We start from the raw sequence: 20,524 nt of genomic DNA on the forward strand, positions 1-20,524 counted from the left end.
TCGTTCGAGCCGGATCTACTTTAAAAACGTGCTAAAAAATTCGCTTTGCTTTGCTCTTTGCGTCGAGTTTCCTCGCTTGTTTTTTCAAACTTTGCATGAATCCGACGAGGAGAAACGAATCTAAGCTTATCCTTCTCGAATTTGAAACGAGGAGAATCGAGAGTGGCACATTGCTCACTTTATCTATCCTTTCGCGATTCCTCTCGCGTTTGCGTATGCCGCAACGTCAGGCTTAAAAGCATCTTACGATCGTATTATTTATCGAATATTCCCGTCATAACCGTCGACCTTCTTATCGACCCGAATAAACGTTTCGATCGATTCATATCGCTATAATCTAAATCGCTATATTCTCGAAGTTTGCGCTTGAGTAACATCATTGTAAGAAAGTGCATCGTCAAATATAAACTTGGTATAACGTTCTCTCGATCGAACGTATTAAAACGGGGGAAGGGGGGGGGGAGAGAGAGAGAGAGAGAGAGAGAGAGAGAGAGAGAGAGAGAGAGAAAAGGGCAGGTATATCTAAGTACACAGGTACATATATCATTAAGGTCGAAGGAGAACCCGATATATTCGAAATCGATTAGCATAGCGTACGTAGAGCATTGTAGATAGGATCTAGGAAGTACTTGTAAAGGTCGCACCCAGAGACCGTGAGCATGTCGGAACTCTCGGAATGCTGGTTAATCGGAACTTCATACGCTTGGAATCCATTTTGCTATTTCCCTATACGCGTACCAACTCTAAGCAAATGTGAAATGCGAAGACAAAGAGAAAAGCTTCCTTACTGTTTATTCAGCATTTCCATATGTACCCACGCTTGACCCTTACCATTCGTTATCTTTCCTCGACTCAGCAAGAAAGGAAAATAGAAATATTCATTTTCTTTTCCTTTTCCTTTTTTTCCTCCTCGGAGGAGCTCCTATAATCTTTTTCTTTCGTATTACGGCTGTACTGTAACATGATACTGTATAGAAATATATATATATATATAATATTTAGAATAATCAAATCTGTCGTATTTGCAATGTCAGGATTTATCGCGAAAAAATAAAAGGCCAAAGGTCCCGAATCAAACAGAAGCATGGTAAGAGGAAAGAGATAGAAAAGGCGACAATCCGAAGATGCAGTAGCATTCCGTCGCAGACGTCGAGACGTGTCGCCACTCTCCTCCCTCTACTTTCCATCTGTCTCTCTCTCTCTCTCTCTCTCTCTTCGTATTACATATGTATGCCGCACATTCCAAAGGAAAGCTCTATACTGCCAGGATTATGCATGATCGCGACGAGATACTACGATAAAGAAAGAAGAAAAGAAAGAAAAAAGGAAAAAAAAAGTGAATAAAAGTCATAACGGATAGTAAACTTGTTCACTCATGAGGAAGTTTATTATACGAACTCAAAGACGTTTATATTGCGTACGTAGATATGAATACGTATGTATGGATACATCCATGTATGTATGGATGTAACGCGTATAGAAATTCTTAGGAATGAGAAAAGCGACTAGGGGATGCGACTAGGGGATGTAAGTTCGAATCGTAGTTTACGGTTAACGAATGACGGTGGGAAATATCCCGTGGGATAGCGTTACTCGAAGTATTATGAAACTACGTTTAACACATACGACGAAAAAAAAATATATATATATATACACACACACACAGACACACAGATACATATAATATCATTTTTGATAAGAGAATATTGTTTCTCGCTAATGAAATAATTTTCTCTTGAAATACATTTCAAATGGTGATCAAGTTAAGTCGTTAGGTTAAGAGTTGATCGGTATATATATATATATACGTATGCATGTGATTTGATAACGTAACGGTGAAATAGATAGTAACTCTCGGAAAGTTTTCTTTTCCAAAGAGATAAGTCAAGCTCTTTCTCCTATCTTTCACGATCTATCAGCAAACGCTTTGTAAGTAATCATAAGTAGATTTAACGCGGATACGCGTTATAGATTTACGAAATTACTTTTCATAAAGTTCCAGGAAACTTTTACTTCGTGAATATATACTTCTCTCGGTTTATTTTTTCTTTCTTTTATCATTTACCTTTATCATAAAGAAAAATGTAATTTCTACGTAAATGCGATTAAAGGATGGTTATTATTTTTGTTTCGAAATCGATACGAGAGAGAGAGAGAGAGAGAGAGAAAAGATGAACGTCCGTTACATTTCGCGGGGTTAGTGTTCTAGACAATATGGAATATCAATCTTTCTCGGTGATCTTATTTTCATAGCGATGTCAACTCACCGATGAAAATCATAAAAAGAAAAAGATAGAGAGAAATAGAGAGATTTCGATGGATCGAATCGACACTTTTGTCTCCGATTCGTTCGTTCGTTCGTTCTTTTTCTTTCTCTCTCTCTCTCTCTCTCTCTTTATTTCTCTCACTCTGTGTTTCAGCGAAGCGTGTGTGTTATTGTAAAAAGAAGAAAAAAAAAAAAGCGAAAGGAGAGCACGATGCCTCTGGCATATCCAGAAGGTACATCGTGCGCTAAAGCACACAGTATCCTACCTACGTGACTTCACTACGCATAAATACGAGATGCCTCTGTGATGCCCTCGAGCTGTGCAACCTCCGACTTGTTAGAAGAACCCTTGCCCGCCATTTTTATTTCCAGAATTGAGATATCCGAACCATCGATCCTTATTTATACTCCCGGCACGTTAAAGTGAGTTTTTTTGTCCGATACGTTTTAAATGCATTTCTCACACACGCATACAGACACACACACACACACACCCACGCACACACACACGCGACACGCACACACGCACACACGCACACATATACTCTCATAAATCGATCCTAACCTGATAGGTTAAATTAAATTTCGCGAAGCACAAAGATACTATCCATCTAGTCTTCTCTTTCATTTTCTACTTAAACTCTGTAACTTGCTAAAGTACCTCAAGGCTAAATATAGAAATATATAACGAATATGCAAAGCGATAAAGGTAGAATAGGAGAACGTATAGAGCGGTTTGTTCATCGTGCAACAGGTTACGACTTTACCTACGTCGTCGTGTAATACATATACGCAGGAAAACATAACTGTCCTACCACTTCACATATGACGATCCTAGTAGTCGGCACTTGTAATCGTCAAATTTACATATATTATATCGCGAACGATGTCATTTCAATTAAGATCGAGAACGATTAGGGAAACTTTCGAGATACTGAATACACAGATAACGAATTGCACATTTACATCATCGCGCAGCTTTATAATTACGTAACTTCTATTATCACCTTTTTCTTGTCATGTTCTTGCAAATCGATAATATACTTATGTTATATACTTTTTACTTGTGTACTTACGACGAAATTTCAAACAAACGACATACAAAAATGTAAGACCACGCTCGTTTAGATACTTTCGAATATTAATTATAGAATAAATAATTTGATTAATAGAATTTACCTCGCAATGATTTCTTGAGATCTTTTGTCGTCCGAAGATGATGCGGAAAAATCGTTAAAAAGGTAGACAGGGTGGTGCCCTAACAATACCATTTCTCTCTCCTTTTTTCTTCTTTTATCGATCGCGAACTGAACAATAGATAACCTAATATCCAAAGAGGAAAATCTGTACCGAACAATATGTACATCGATTAATAATATTGAAGAATGATAAATAGAATGGTAGAAAATTATTATAGCTTAAATATTTCTAACGAGAACGTTCTATTTCTACGATCCAATCATCGTTAAGCAAGACAATTGAGGATTACGTTTGATTGGTTCTCCTTTATTGGCGATGTAATGCTTCGACCAATTGCGTGACGAACGTATATTTCTCCCAACGAATTAGAGAAGTTATAGGATAGCACGAGTTTCTTTCTCTCTCTCTCTCTCTCTCTCTCTCTTGGAAATAGCAAGTTGCCTTTAACGCGCGCTTTCTCATTACGCCGGTAAGTCGTCGTTTACGGTAGCGATTAAAAAGTCTTTCTGTTTTATTTGCCAAAGTGTTAATCCTAATATCGCATTAAGTTTCTAACAGTGTTCGAACTCATGGTTTGTGATCGTGATGCAATTTCGGAAGAAAAAAAGAAGAGATGAAAAAATTGTATAATTCGACAAAGGGTCTTTCGACTGGACGATACTAAGTAATTAATGGTGACGATTGTACACGTTCGAACGATTCATATTTCTTTGTTATTATGTCTCAATTGGAAATAAAGGAATATGCAATTGTACGTTCGTTACTTGTTGAAATATTCGTCGTATGTTCTCTTTGACCATCTTTTTTGCGTTCTTTTTTATCTTCTTTTTTTTTTTTTTTGTTTCTTTTCTTTTCTTTTCTTTTTTCGATAGAGGCAATGATTCGCCGTCCGTTAGAGAAAGGTTTGATTCCGGTTGACGGCGTGCTAAAATCGACTGTACGAGGTAGTTTCGGCAAGCCTCCTCTCTCTCTCCCTCTCTCTCTCTCTCTCTCTTCCTCTCTTTATCCTCTCTGTGCTTTCGTTGGTTCGCATAGGTAACAACGGTCGATGGTTGTCCGATGTATGCGGGAAAAGTATTTGGTAGGAACGAGTTAGGAAACGTTAGGCTCGCAATAAAGAATTTTGTATTGTCGAACTCTTTAAACTCTCTCGATGTATATCTTTTTTCTTCTTTTATCTATTTGCTTTACGAGCTACGATTTATATATATATATATATATATATATATATATATGTATATATATATATTGCGTACAACTTTTGTAACATTTAACATGTTAAAACGATTTAATATGTAGTAAAAAGCAAAGAGGAAAAAGAAATTATACTCAATGCGCCGCTATTGGTCTAAAGCATTACATTGCCAACAAAGGAGGACCAATCAAATGAATCTTCTTTATTTGCATTTAACGATCATTGGTTAATCAAAATAATAAAATGTTCTCGTCGTGAAATATTTAAACGACTCTTAATTACGTATCGTTAAAATGAAATATCTTAGTTTCGTACTTGTTTCTAAAGGGGGAAAAAAAAAAAAAAAATCCGAATATTATTACTTTTTCAATGAAAGTTTTAGAGTTCGAGGAAACCAGTAGGACACGGTTCTTATCTTAGAGGTTAAAAAAAAGTAAGGTAAGATAATGTACTAGCCGATCCATCGAAGACAAATAACTTTGAATTCCAAAACTGTTTTAAGTTGTTTCAGACGCGTTTTAAAAGTTCAAACAAAGTTTGGCGAGTTTCTCGAACATAGGAAACCTCGTTTTCTGTAAACATAAACGCGGAAACTTTAAAACCTTTCGAGTTTCGGAAGAAAGGGAAATGATTATTAATACTTTAACGAATTTCTAACGAGTTTCGTAGAAAAGGAACAATGGTTGATAGTACGTACATGAATGCACGTCTGATTACCACAATAAATAGAAGAATAATTCTCTTTTGGTTCGTGCAGTTATTACCTCAATTTTTTAGCTTTTTTTCTTTTTAATCCTTTTTTTTTCTTTTTTTTTCTGTTTTTTTTTTCCCCTTTTTTCTCGTCGCATCGCAAAGCATTTGTGAAAACGTGCAAACGAGGACATTGTAACAAGTTCGAAACTTTAACTAAAACGATAGTAGTTTTTTTTTTTCTTTTTTTTTTTACCGTTTTTTTATTACCTTCAATAATAAAGTTGAGAAAAGTCATGGTCAGTATTTGTCGAACTAAAATACGATCTGATAAGAGCGATAATCGAGAATATTGAATGAGAAAACGTTGAGATTCTTCACGAACGACTTTCTTCGCTAAAGTTTCTCCGTTCCTTTTTTCTTTTTTTTCCCTCTCGTGTTCTCCTCCGATATCTTCGATTGCTTTTTTTCTCCCCACCCCCATCGTTCTCGACCGCGAGCGGTCTTTTTTCCTTTTCTTTTTCTTGTTTCCTCTTCTTCCTTTTTCTCTTCTTCAAAATATTGAAATGATAGCACGTATTCTCCCGGTAATAAGTACCTCCCTTTAAAAAATTACTTTCTAATTAATTGATTTCTTGCAGGTAATCCAGGAGAGATTAAGAAAGTTAGTTCCGTCTATCTTGGAGGTTTCGTTAGGGACTATCCTGAAATTCAGCGAGTGATCAGTTTGTTGTCCAAGCAAAACTTTCGATGCATAATTATCGAAAACGATTAGCCAACGTTGGATATCCTCTAGTACCTTGTGTAAGTTAAAAGTAAAGTAACTTGCATGTAGATAAGATATAATTTACATTTTATACTCTCTCTATATATATATATATATATATCTTATGAACCATTAACGAACTTGTAATATCATCTTTGAAAGTTGATGTTGAGAGATTTGCTGACCGTTAACTATAATCTCGTTCGCAACGCAAGCTTTACACGTCATAGAGCTCTTTCAAGAATGAACCTAATTAAGCGTTTATTTCGTAAGTAGAAATACAGGGATTAGCGATACGGATAATTAAACGAGCTTTCAAAAGCCAGTTGATTTCCAATGTTCTATGCGTAACATCGATGGGCATATTATAGTTGAAGTAAATTTTGTCGGTAAGTCGGTCGTATTTCGTTCGAGTCTTTAAACCTTTATTACATTTTATTGCTTCAGTTTTATTCGTTCGCATGAATTTTTTATAGAAGAATGTGTATATTTTCAGTTTTCCACGTCGAAAGGACGAAAAAGAAAAAAAAAAAAAAAAAAAAAAAAAAGAAACAAAACGACATAGGAGTCGGTGAAAAGTTTGGATATTTCTTGTTTCTTCTTTTTTCTCTTTTTTTTCTTTCCTTTTTTTTTCTTTTTCTTTTTTTTTTTTTTTTTTCCGAACGAACGAATAGACGACGACGACACAGATGTAGTACTGGCCATTGCTGGAAAAGAAATTCTTTGTTTTTGTCGTCAAATTCGAAAAGCTCCGCTATGAGAACGATCGACGGTCCAAGCTTTTCGTTTCGATTCGCAGTTTAAATATCCGGTCTCTCTTGCCTAGTATTTCGAGTTTAGATAGTCGAACAAGGTATCAATTCCAGACAAGAGCACGTCGGCTTTGGAACTACCTCCTATTTCCACTGGAAAATTTCACCTCAAAGCTGTATCCGATTTACGTGGTAAAGCTCCACATCAAAGTGTGTTCGCGTTACATTTCGATTCTTTTTAGATTGTTTGCGATGGAATATACCGATGTAAAAGTGATATATGCATATTTTCTCACATGACGAACTACGTTCATTAGCTTTTTCGAACGATCTTCCGAAGTGTTTTCTTCTGTGAATTCTTTTATGCGTTGACCTTTTTTCGATGGATAGTTATGCATATATACATACATGTATATATATATATATATATGCATATTTTTTCTTTTTTTTTTTCTTTTATTCGTACGAATGTTTTATCTAAGTCAAGTTTAATGAAAGTATTCAAGTGAACTTCTGAGATTAAATTTTGACAAACAACAGGGATATTGTAATCTGCTGATTGCGATATTATGAATGTAGACGAGAGTGTATAGCGTTGCTGCTCTATAAGAAACACGAAACAATGGAAAGTGCTCGGTATAATGTAACAAACCGCGATCGATCGATCCATCGAATGTACTTATATCCTTCTTGTTTGTTTCCCTAATGCATATACTTTTAAGTCATTGTTCATAATCTTGTAGGTGCAGTACACCGTACATGCTTCATGAAAGAGAGAGAAAAAAATACGAATTCTAGTAAAAAGTTTAAAGACCGGTAACGTAAGTACTGCCTTTATTCTGTTCCTTCTTTTCTTCATCTTTTTTTTCTCTTTTTGCGTTTTTGTGCAATTTTGGTCGTTTAAATTAGATAATAATCTTCCCATATTTTCTTCCAGCTTTTCCAACTCTCGCCAACTTTATAATTATGAATGGCGAATTCCATGAATTCTCGCAGGTGTTTCGTAAAATATTCCTAAAAAAAATCTGGAGGAGGAATTGTGAAATATTCTGCGAGGATGGTCTTAATAATGTGATTCTCTTTTTCGAATTTTTAAAATTACCTGCGAGCATTACTCATACGTTCGGTCTAGATTATAACGAGATTCGAAAGTTAGCTGTTCGAAATTTGAAAGAAAAAAGATAGATCGAGTAAGTAAATCTTTTAGGATTCAATGAACGTTTCTTCTTACATTCTTTATTACGAATTTGAGTTCTACAAAATCTTCTTGCAGGTTATATTCGACGACGAGGACGGAGAGATTAATTTCACCACAGCTTTCTCGCTTCGAAGAAGTTTTACGAAGCGATTGGATATATTTTATTACTGGCAAAGTAGAAAAGGAAAGGAAAGGAGGACGACACGTCGTTTCACGGATATATCTCACTGGCCAGGAAACACATTTTTCCTCTGATGATGTAATTCTCGCATTTCCATATCCTCTCGAAAGGCGAGTAGCGACCGATATGAAATTTCTCGCGGCGTACGTCTCCCTCCCGCTCTCACTCACTTTCGCAAGCTCGTACGCGAGACACGTATGAAGGCTGAAAGTACATTCATCCAGCGTGTGATTTTTCCCTCCCTTTTCTACCGTTTTTCTCCCTCCCGCATCAGGACACGACTGTCGAGTACGTCGAGATGGTTCTTTTATTCCCGCACACGTTCGCCTTTGCCTCGTCGCGGCTGCAGAGAACGCGAGAGGAAGAAAGAGAGATAGAGGGAGAGAAAGAGCAGGCGACCAATCATCCGAGTTTACACGGACAACCCTTTTGTTCGTGCGTCATTGAAATTCCTTGCAATTACTCGGAATGTACGGAGCAGAATATGCGAAGGCACGTACGACTTCTTCGACGTTTGACTGTGCTCCGAATAGATTCGAAGAAGAGAATTCACGACACTTTCAGAGGTACCACTATCCTCTTTGAGTTTGTTTCCAAATTTTCTCCAAATATTTCGTACATCGCCATCCAATGTCTCGCATCTCTTTCCGTTCATAGGAAACACGTCTATGAATTAATATCGGCCACCAACTTTCATCCTTTTTGATATATACATACTTTACCGAACAAGCGAGGCTACTACTACCGCTACTGGTGGTGTTGCTGATGCTATAGCTACACTAGTACAATACAACTACTGTTATATAACAATGCTTGTTCGCGACTAACCGAATTATTCCGAACAAGCGCTTCCAAAATCCTTCCACTATTTTACGCCAACGTTTCTCTTCCTCTATCTCTTTCTCTCGCGCTCTCGACATTAAATTTATCTAGCCACGAGACGCGCCTGATTGTGAGTTACGTGAAGCTCTCACGCGCTATACGTTTTCCTTCCTTTAATTTCGATCTGGCTCGACGAATTTTATAGAAAATATTGTCCTCCTCTCTTTACCGACTTTACTACTCCTTTCATTTATTATTATTTTTTCTTTTGCATCTATTTATTCATTCATTTATTTATGTATTTATTTATTTATTTATTTATTTATTCTTCTTTTAACGACACTGCATTACACATAAAGCGTACAAGGTTCATCGTTGATTTGTTGTTATGTCATTAAAGTCGTTTGCATTCGATATAAAAACATTACTCTGATATCTATGCAATGTATACACATATTCCTACTCATTAAACGAATGAAACAGGATATTCGATGCATCGCTCGTATTTTATCGTATTGTATATTGAAACAATACAAATTTTCCTCCGTGAATCGAGGTTAATTGATACGCGTCGTGACGTTTTACTTTTGAAAATTTCACGTAAAATTTCAACGTTGAATATTTACCTCGTACTTTCTAATGTATCGAATACGTATCCACTGATTGAATTTTCGAGCTATCGCTCGCATTTGCATAAACTAGTTCGCTATGAAAAGTGTTCGTTAAAAAATTATTTATTACAAACAAATTCATATTTCCTATAATTGTTTGTTATTGATTAAACTTTAAGAGTTGCTAAAGAAAATTTATTATTTCGGCCGTTTTTCTGGCGCTTTATTTTCACATCATACGGGGCCTGCATTTTTATCACAAAATTATCTACTTCGATAATTTATATATATATATATATATATGTATCGTAACGTTCGTTTATTTTTCAAGCAGTACTTCGATGTAATTCTCCTTGTACGTGCATGGACCATCGGGAAGGTGGCGCTGTACGCATGCGCGATGCCGATTTCAAATTCGTCTCATCATAGCGCAGGCACGAAGGACGACCATATTTGTTTCGACAGTGTCACGTTTACGACGAGATCCGTATCGTCTGTTCGATTACAGGTAATTAGTAGCTTATTATTTCAAAATATATCTTTTTCTATGACATAATCGCAATGCCCAACATAAAATATTTATTTCTTATCGTTTATAGCTCGTTTCAATACCTCGATTAAGAGATATTTGTGAATATAAAATTGGCATCCTACTTGGCATTTTACTTTGTCGTACGCGTTGTTCACATATTTTTCTCTCAGTACCGATATTTTCCATAGATCGTAATGATAGTTAATTATTTCATAACTATATTATTTAGTTAATTATTTGTAACTCGTTAATTACTACCGATCGAATTGCGTATAATACTCTGCGTTTATGTGTCTCTACTATTGCGTGTGTGTGTGTGTGTGTGTGCGTGTGTGCGTGCGTGCGTGCGTGCGTGCATTTGTGTGCGTAATACGATATCCAAGATGGCTACGAAGAAGACAGAAGATATAAATTTTCATACGTTCATCTAGTTACAGAAATAATTACTATCGAGATTTAGTGAAATGTCGACGTCATGCATATTGATACAGAGATAGAGATATAATTTGTTCGTTTCAAATCAATCAGTTTTTATATCGTATTAATTCATATTTTGCAATTTTCATATTTCAACGAGTTCCATTACAACTTATGTTAACATAAGAAGAAACGTACTATGAAAAGAGGATGATACGTATAAGCGGATACGTTACTGTTTCATATGTGGGTAAGTTATACCAGTGGAATATTTTTAAGAAATATTTTTAACAACATCGAAAAATACTTATTGTTAACATTACGAGAATAAACAAACTACTACAGGCATTGTATTACTCGGAATTTCTCTGAATTCACCCTCGAGCTCGAACGTAAACAAAACAGACTCGAGCGTCGTATTCATCTCAATACATCGTTTAATTTTTTCCTCGTAGGTTGGTTTTATCATTACGTAATGTTTGATCTCTTTATACGTATATCGTTGAGCCATTTACGGTGATGACTTTAAACGGAATATTTTATTAAACGAACATAATCATTTTATTCTTAAAAGTTAAAGTATATTAAATTATAGACAGTTAAAAGCTTTTCAAAGAAGATTCGATGCCGCGAGTATAACAAAACTCGTTATCGTTTATTATTAATATTTTCTTTCTCCGTATACGTGGTTATATATATATATATATATATATATATATATATATATATATATATATATCATATCAATCGATATCGCCTGCGAGATATATTTAACGATTTAACGTATGTAAATTCTATCGATCTAATTGACTTCGGATTTAAGTTCTTCTTTCGAAGCGCACTCTGTTCGAAAATTATTTCTTGGATTTCTTTTTTTTTTTTTTTTTTTGCAACCAGTTGATTGGACCGCGTGTGTATTTTTAATTTCAACAGTAACGTAGGTGGTATAGATATCGCGCTTTTATTTCCAACGTCGTGATCGCAATCGAGAGCGATCTACGAGTGAAAAGGGCCGAGTGAGAAAACAAGGAGCGAAGCTCGGCTTCATATACGGGCTCTTAAACATTTGAGTGCGTTCGCATGGCATATATTTTTCATGTACATATATACTCGATGTATATACTCGTTTTCTCATCGACTCCACTCCTTTTCTACGTTTTCACCAACATAAGAGACTCGCCACGAGTGCGTTTACTTTATTCTCCTTCTCCCCCCTCCCCAACCCTATTGCTCCTTTCACGCATCCTTCGCTTTATTCGGATCACTATAGACGCGATAATTTCATTTCGCTGCTTTCTTTTCTTATTTTTAATTTCTTTTGTATCGTTTAATAGGATACAAGGACAGATTGCACGGAGGAAAATTGAAGATACTTGAAACTGGAAAATGTCTTAACGGAGGTTCCTTTGGAAAAATTTGGAAGCACACGTGTGGCGAACGAGGAATATAGTCGTACGAGAATTGCGCTCTAAAAGCTCCAGGAAAATTATCGCGATCCAGCGGAGTAGGATCGTGGTGCGAACGTTTATTTTGCACTCGGTGAGTTTTCTCGTTTCACGATGTGCGCAGCACCACTTCGAAATTGAATTAATGAAATTACCCTTGCGGCCCTTCTAGAGTTACCCTTCGCGTTTTATTATTATTTTTTGTCCTCGCTAGGGAAATGGGGTGACCTTAAAAGACGACTTTTCTCGTTTCTGTCTCTTTTTTTTCCCCTTTTTTTTTTTTTTTTTTTTTTTTTTTTTTTTTTTTTTTTACTTTACGTACGTAAACAGACTTATACGTAAGAAAGAAAGTTATTTAGAAGATTGCTTAATCTTTGTGGTACAATTACATTGTATGATCTAATGAAAAAATGTCACGAATATCGTGCCGTGCGAGATGATAAGAGAAGAAGATATCTTTTTCTTCTTTCTTTTTCTCTTTCTCTCTTGATATTGAACGAGAAATCAATTTTAGCACGGTAGATCCTTTTCCAAAGAAGACCCAATCAGCGGCGATGCCGTTGCTTGGAAAAACGAAAAGAAAATCTTCAGACTCTGCCAAGTCGTTGGGCATTGAAAACGAGAGAGAGAGAGAGAGAGAGAGAGAGAGAGAGAGAAAGAGAAAGAGAAAGAAAATAAAGAATCCTTCCCAGCCGTCCTCCGAGTAATCGCGTCTTTTTCTCAAGCGAAAGCGTAATATTCGTCCCTATCGTGTAGACGTAAAGGACGACAACTTTTTCATTTCGCGATGTTTGACCTCGGATTAATTTCCTTCAATACTTGACGTTAAGGTGAATATGGTGATAAACTTAGGGATATTGATATTTCGACGAAAAAATATACTTACATCACACTCACACACACACACATATTTATATTTACGTAGATATATGTGCGTGTATACAGGTAGTAAGAAGATTTTTTACTTTGAAAGAAACAATTTTGTATGATCGCGGTGTTATTAATTTGTTCGAAAAGAAATCGATTTCGTATATTTTCGAAATCGATAGTTCTTTCCTAGTATGGAGGAACGTATGTGTCTACATAAGCCGAGCGTAGAATTTTTATCGTTTACTTGCAGCGGCATGTCGGTTCTCCCTCTGTATAGGCTCTACGCTTTTTCCTTTGTTTTCTTTCGGAGGAACAACGCTGCAGCAACTAGGCTCGCATGTTCCGCAATTCGAACGAGTGGTCGGGAAACGATAACGGCAAGTGAGAGAGAGAGAGAGAGTGAGAGGGGGGGGAGGGGGGGGATATCGCGTACCAGATAAATCAGGAATAGAACGCTGCTAGTCGAAAAAGACATCTCTAATTTATAGACTAAATCGTACACGTATCGCGTATTCGTGCCATTATAGCGCCATTATTGGATCTCTGAGCGATAGTAATTACAACGGGACGCATCGCCGTTGCTTCTATCCTCGTCAATGGCACAGCGCCGCGTCGATAATTAAATTATCGAAAGCATCCACCATTTCTCCCGATACATCGTACGCGTTCCTTTCCATGCCAAGCTTTGACGTTTATTTATTAGTAAACGAGATAAACGAGCTTCCGTAGTAGTTATAATTCGTGTTGAAGGAATCCGCTAGCTAAGTTTTATTTTCCAAAGGTATCATCTTGAGAGCGTGCTTATACTTTGTTAAAGGAAAGAGAGTAGTTATTTTTCTTAGAAGTAACAGTAATAGCAGAGGAATAAGAGAAGACTGAGAGAAAGAGAACGACTCGAAAATCTCTGGATTACGATTTATCTACGCGAAGATATTAAATTCCTCGATAGAGCTGGGACGAGGGAATAAAATAGTCGTGAGCATAATTTTCTGCACAAGTGAAAAGCGCGAGGGAGATATATATATATATATATACATATAGAAGTAGAGAGAGAGAGAGAGAGACGCGTTGAGACGTTGAGATTTCTGCGAATTTCCGGATTTCGAATCTTTAAATTTGCTCCACTCGTTGAGAGGAAGACGATATACATAACTGATATCGCGAGAAAGAAAATTTAAGGTTACTCATCTCCGTTTTTATCCGATAATTCGTAAAGAAACATAGGATCGAATATGATGATAGGAGATATAACAATACGCGATGCGATAATGCGTTTACTTTTTTTTTTTTTTTTTTAGTAGTTCGTAGTTCGATTCGATTAAAGTTTCGAGACAAATTTATTCAGTATCGGTCTATATTGTAGTTTTCTATGATTCTATGTAATCGAACGATTACAAGAGTAGAATTTACTAAAGTCGTATTAAGTAGCTTATGAAGATTATCGTTAGTTGGAAGGATCATAAAATAGTTAAAACGTTCCACGCTCGCAAGGATTATAAATCGAGTTTGGATAATGATACATAATGGATAGTTCGCCACCTTTATCCCACCCTATCCTCCCACCATTCTCCTCATTTCTCCTTTTATTTGGCTCTTGTTCATACTTTTGGTATAACCTGTTCTGCATAAAATAGGTGCGACCTGGATGAGACCACCGGCATAACGATTATTCACGCTTACCGCCCTTTTGCGCGTTTCGCGTATTAAGTCCTTCGACGTGAACCGAATTCTGCTTTTTGAACGTGGCTACGAGACTTTCTTTCCTCGGCAACCATTTTCTCTTTCTCTCGTTGAAATTTTTCAGCACGTATTTCGCGAGTCCTCTGTGTGTGTGTCTGTGTGTGTGTGTGTGTGTGTGTGTGTGTGTGTGTGTGTGTGTGGCTGCGAGTAACGATAACGTTTCGAAAACTTTAATATATCTCGTCGGATGATTTGCGATCGTAAATGGGTTGCGTCTGGGTTGCGAAAAATCTTCCTACCTATATCCCTGATGCCTTTTAATACCCCTCGACCGTCCTTTCTTCTCGATTTACTACGAGAAAGCTTGAGAACGAAGGACACGTTTTTCATCCTTCCATTTTCCCACTCAGGTTAGATCCCCAGCGTATGTTCGCTTCGGGGACTTCCGCCTATGCGATATGCGACAACAGAGTAGTCGAGGGAAGGAAGTTTTCAAGAAAAGAAGCCGATTAAGAGCCAAGCTAGGAGAGAAAGACAAGGAGCGTGGTAAACGATAAGGACTTTCCGAAATCCAGCAGCGAACTCTAGTTGGCGCATTTGCTTCTTGGTATACACCGCGAGCCTCGCTCTTCGTTTTTCTTTTTTAACTTTACTTTTTGACCTTCTTTTACACTCGACCGCACCCTCGCTTCCACCTTCCTTTCCCATCCTACTCTACGAACTTCTTTCCCTTCCGCTTTCTCTTTTCTTTTCCCTGCAAAACCCTTGAGAAAAGCGTCTTCCAAATTTTCATATATTATGCGAGTACTAGACATTGTCGACCGAGCCGAGCGGATGCATTTTTATCTTTTATTCGACGACTTTACCAATTTCTTTTTCTTCCTTCTTCCTCCCACGCTACTCATCGAGCAACCATTTTTCGGTAGGATGCTTTTACGTCTTTGAGCTTTTGTTCGAAAGAGATCCCCAATTGCTGACGTAAGACGATTTATTTTGTCGAGCCCGAGCGCTATTTTCAAAAGAGATTGTCGATTTCCAGGGTGGCCGTACGATCCTACCAAGAGTATAAAATAGTTTAGAAAGTGCTTCTGGATTTCTGAATCTCGACGATTATACATATATCGATCTTGATTTTCCGTAGTAGCTACGAAATAGAGAGAGAGAGAGAGAGAGAGAGAGAGAGAGAGAGAGCAAAGTCAAATCGAATGTAATACTGGCTGCGCGATAGAAAAGGAAAGAAATAACAGAAGGTTCTGCCTGCGTTAAAAATATTCTATGTAGATTTACGATTTCCTCCGATATCTTGTCTGATATTCCGTGTTCCATTCCTCTTCCCTTTACTTACGTAGCATCTACGCGCTCGAGAGCTAACGGAATTGAAAACATAAAGCTTTCGTAGCGCCATTCGATTTATTTCTTCCGAAGGAATCTCTTCCCTTCCCGACAATTATTCGAAAGAGATATCCGGTAAAAGAGCATAAACAAGGAAAGAAAAAAAGAAGAAGCATAAAACATATCTTCTATCGGTGTGTAATTTTGATAATATATTCCCGCGTACAGGGGCATAAAAACATCCAGTTTGCGTCCGAAAGGTGGGCCAAATACACCCTTCGATTTTCCTGATCAACGGCGCCACACCTGTTGGAGATGTTTCTCTCATGGCCAAGGCGAAGTAACGCGGAAATTGATTCAGAAGGTCATCAATCAAAAGTTGCGTTTTCTGGCCCGTCTGCCTTTTCTTCCTTTATTCGCGTTTTCGTAGCGTAACACGGCGCAGAAAATTCTCTCTCTCCCTCTCTCTCTCTCTCTCTCTCTCCTTCACTCTTTTCTCGTCTCCTTCTTTATAGCTTTAGGACGATCAAATAACATAACTCTCGACGCGAAAACATTGACAATTTTTCCAAAGAGCTTCCCAATATAATAGCGATCTATTTTTGCTAATGTTATGGAAATGAATCGTTCTAATTGTAAATGGATAATCTGGCCGTTCTCTCTTATTGGATTCTCCTCGTTTGAGTTGTCCCATTGCCACGGACTGTACATCGATCCAAAGCTCTCGGAACTTTACATTCGGAATCGCCGATCGGAATTTCACGATATCAGAATAATTCGATGCTATCGTCGTCGGTAGAATAGAATTAATCTTCCTCTCCCGTCTTTTCGGGGAACGAAGACGGGGGTCAGTATTGAAACGGCAAGATTTCCTGTGACATTATTAAACGCGTATCCGAAAGATTATCGATTAAGGAAAAATTCTAGTGTAACAGATGCAAAGAAAGGCTGAACTTTGAATGTATGATATTATTGCGCAATTTATTACAGGATGTCTATAGAGAGGGAGAGAGAGAGAGAGAGAGAGTCGTTGAAATTATTTTTTAATATCCATTACACCAGACATAAAAATGGTCGATCGTTAAATTCCTCGTGTTTTTGCTCGAAAGAATTATCTTTGGGTAAAAAGCAATTATATTAGCCATGAATTTAATATCTGCCGAGCGACCTTGATTGCGAGTCGGATGCATTCACCTTTCTCTCATCGTTTCGTTCATAGCTTTTTTTACGGTGCGTGCTCGTCCACTTTTTGTTTTTTCCTTTCTCGTTGCATTTCTCGTTCGATGTACGTAAATTTAGACAGATGTTCACTATGTTTTCAATCGAATCTAACTGGCAGGAATGTAATTCTACAGTTTTCTGTCAACTTTTCTTTTTTCTCTCTTCTCTCTCTCTCTCTCTCCCTTTTTTTTATAACACGTTCGTCAAATTGGTCGTTATTATTTTTAGTTTACGAGGAAAAATAAACAAAACTGTGTGTGTGTGTGTGTGTGTGTGTGTGTGTAACATGTAAAAATGACGATTTCGAGCAATGGTACGAGAAAAAATGTGAAATCCATTATTTAGACAAGTATGATGGGTTTAGCGTTAAACATTGTTCGTTCTAGCGGACATAACGCGCACTGTTATTCTCTGCCAACTAAGTTTTGTCCTCCGGAACTTGTTCTTCGGTTACTTGTTAGGCGCGGTTAGAGGATGTCTTTACCCTCTTTAACTCGTCGAATTTACTTCCTCTTACTTTTATTTCACCGAAATAAAAGCTTTGAATCTTTTTCCTTTAGTTCTGCTTTTCCTTTTCCATCGGTCTTTGACGATAAGAACGGGAGACGACACTGTTAGCAGTAGTGGCAATGGCGATGGCCGCCGACGTTGGCTGCCCCGGTACTGCAGCGTCGAAAAGAAACTTTTTCGTCGGTTAGCGTAATTACATTAAATATGTAAATCTGCAGGCTGCGTCGATGTGGGTCCATCGGTCGAAGTATAACTTTTTTCCGAGTATTACTATCTCGCGAGAAACGAATTTCCGTCACGTTCGATTGGAATTTTTCTTTTTCTTATTTCATAGACTTTTTTTTCTCTTTATTGTTCTCTCTCTCTCTCTCTCTCTCTCTCTCTCTCTCTCTCTCGTTCTTTCTTTCTTTACTTCTCTTTCTTCGACTAACTTCATTGTCTCTTCCTATTCTCTAGAGAGCTTCAACGCGATCGTAGCGATTCTGTGTCTATGTAAACGTTAACGAGTTTATCGTGTAGCCAAGTTTCATTAATGTCATGGTTATTTATTTAAATAGGAAAAGAAGAGAAAAAATCGTGGGGAACGAAAAGATATTGGACGTTTCGAAGAAATATTCAAATCGAATCTGGCAATGATACCGAATTCTCTATATATCGTTCGAAAATTTTCATTTAACCGAATGATATATATTTCCTCGTAACCGTCGGAAAGACACAAAGTGTCTTTGAAGAAGAAAGACGATTCTAAGGTTATTCGAAAATATCACAGATACAGGGAGAAACGCTTTATTATACCCCGTGGAATACAAGGCGTTATTCGACAAAATTAGATCCGAGAGAGTCGAGACTTATAAATCAATTCTGAACGCTCACAAAGTTTATCAAACTTAACATCCCTCTTAAGGAGTTCACTCGGCTAGTAGTACGTCGTCCCACTTCTCTTTCTCGTTAATAAATGGAACGCGGTTAAGAAAGTTTACGAGATTAACGAATACGATACACCATAGAGATAGATCAATCGAATCTGTGAACGAGCGTAGAAACTATAAACGTCGTATAATGGAAAACTTTCGATGCCTAGGACTCTGTTAAATTCGAATGGCGACTTGGTCGAGGAATAAGATAACGTCGAAACGATTGTAACAGATTTCATCGAGTCAATCAATTAAGCTAATTAGTTGCCAACGTATCCTATAATATAGGATAATAACGTATGGCGAGAAGGAACTTTGGGTGGAACGATGTAAGCGCGCTTTTCGAAGAGAACTTTCAAATATGATTTATTAGCGGAGCACTAGAGTAAAGGGTCGCGGAGGAACTTTTTGTTCTCTCTGGAAGCACGGTTGAGGTGCGAAAACCGTAGTTGATACTAAAAAGTGGAAGGGCAATAGTTTTCCTACGTAACGTTCGTTTTTCCGTTAAAGTATCCTCCGAAAACTCGGCCAATTTTTCCGTGTGCTCGCTCGGAATGTATTTCTTTTCTCTGCTTTTTTTTTTTTTTCTCTCTCTCTCTCCTCCCTTCCATTTCTTTTTTTTTTTTTTCTTTTTCCTTTATTTCAGCTCTATCGTTTATCGTTATTAACAATAAGACGCGATCACATTCGATGTTAACGTGTCGTTTTCATGCTTCGGCATTGCGACCGAACGAATTTCAAGCGGATGTTTCGGATTTTACTGGGGGCGCGAAGTATCAAAAACCGCACGGTCGATTCGTTCTCGAACGCGTGCACGCGCACACGTGCGACTCCCACGTATGTACGCCGAAATATAATAATTCGGCACGACCGTCGAGTACTAGATGCGTATCTACTTTAACGTATACCACATGCATTGCCGATTCGCACGATACGACTTTACGTTATTGTTAATATTTATTACTCCCAGTAGTCTCCTAATTCCAGGGAAAAGTAGCTACGATGTTATGTTTACGACTACTTGCAAAGGATAAGATCGAATCTTGGAAATTGGCAGTGGTGCGACAATGCATTATACAGAGAGAGAAAGAGAGAGAGAGAGAGAGAGAGAGAGCACTTGGAATAGTCTCTCTTTCTCTTTTCCTTCCTCCCTGTATTTCTTGGTACAACTTGTGATCGATAAATTTGTCCACGGACGACTTAGTCCATTAGAATCCAGTCGAGCGTTTATCGACACTTTCGCGTCTTCACGCCGGACTTTGAACTATAAACGCTACTCGTTGCGGATTTAAATTCGCGCGTAAAATTGAGATTTGAAGAATTTCCTGTTGTATATCCATTCATTTCTTGTTAGAATAGTGTCAAGCTCCCTTTTGAACATTCTATTGAGGAAAAAGAGTACATAGAACGCAAAAAAAAAAAAAAAAAAAGAAAAAAAAAGAAGCAAAAGAAAAAGAGAGAACAAAAAAAAGGGCGACTCACCGTCATGGTCGAAGCCTCACATGGTCCCACCGTTGGTGAAAAACACGTTCAGTCCAGAAAAGGGCTTGATACTCGTGCTTGTTAGCCATTCGCCATGATTCTTTGATGTGGTCCTTTTTTTTCTTTCTTTCCTTCTTTTTTTTCCAAGGGATAGAAATAGATAAGAGAAATCGAGAGAGCGGGAGGTAGAGAGAGAGAGAGAGAGAGAGAGAGAGAGAAGATCCAAAGAGCAGCAGGAGCGAACGAGAGCTCTATCACTATATCGTAAACGCACACCGTAATATTTTCCCTCCTTCAGCGTTTTCCTTAGATTCGTTAGCACGCGAGAGAACGATTACGTGGCCACGTTGACTCTTCGCGTGATTTCACTTGATTTAGTTGGGAGAAAATATTTTCGACCTAAAAACAGGACGATTATTATCCGTCTATCGTCGTAGTAG

General features: G+C 37.5%; 2 protein-coding genes across 6 annotated transcripts in view; one reads left to right on the top strand and one right to left on the bottom strand.

Moving 5' to 3' along the window:
* Positions 1–20,524, bottom strand: part of LOC124949585 (dipeptidase 1-like) — a 60,133-nt gene that overhangs the window by 39,009 nt on the left and 600 nt on the right. For both annotated transcript variants that reach the window (XM_047494901.1, XM_047494902.1), the window contains exon 2: positions 20,085–20,483. In XM_047494901.1, coding sequence (XP_047350857.1) covers positions 20,085–20,090 — 6 coding nt within the window. In that variant the 5' untranslated portion in view covers positions 20,091–20,483. The remainder of the gene's footprint in view (positions 1–20,084; positions 20,484–20,524) is intronic.
* LOC124949591 (low affinity immunoglobulin epsilon Fc receptor-like) overlaps positions 1–20,524 on the top strand; it is a 91,510-nt gene that overhangs the window by 12,624 nt on the left and 58,362 nt on the right. For 2 of the 4 annotated variants that reach the window (XM_047494910.1, XM_047494912.1), the window contains exons 1-2: positions 10,202–10,880; positions 11,965–12,169. The gene's annotated coding sequence lies outside the window, so the exon portion shown is untranslated. The other 2 variants (XM_047494911.1, XM_047494914.1) reach the window with 2 other exon arrangements.

The sequence above is a fragment of the Vespa velutina genome, chromosome 6 (genome assembly GCF_912470025.1).
Source record: "Vespa velutina chromosome 6, iVesVel2.1, whole genome shotgun sequence".
Lineage (NCBI taxonomy): Eukaryota > Metazoa > Arthropoda > Insecta > Hymenoptera > Vespidae > Vespa > Vespa velutina.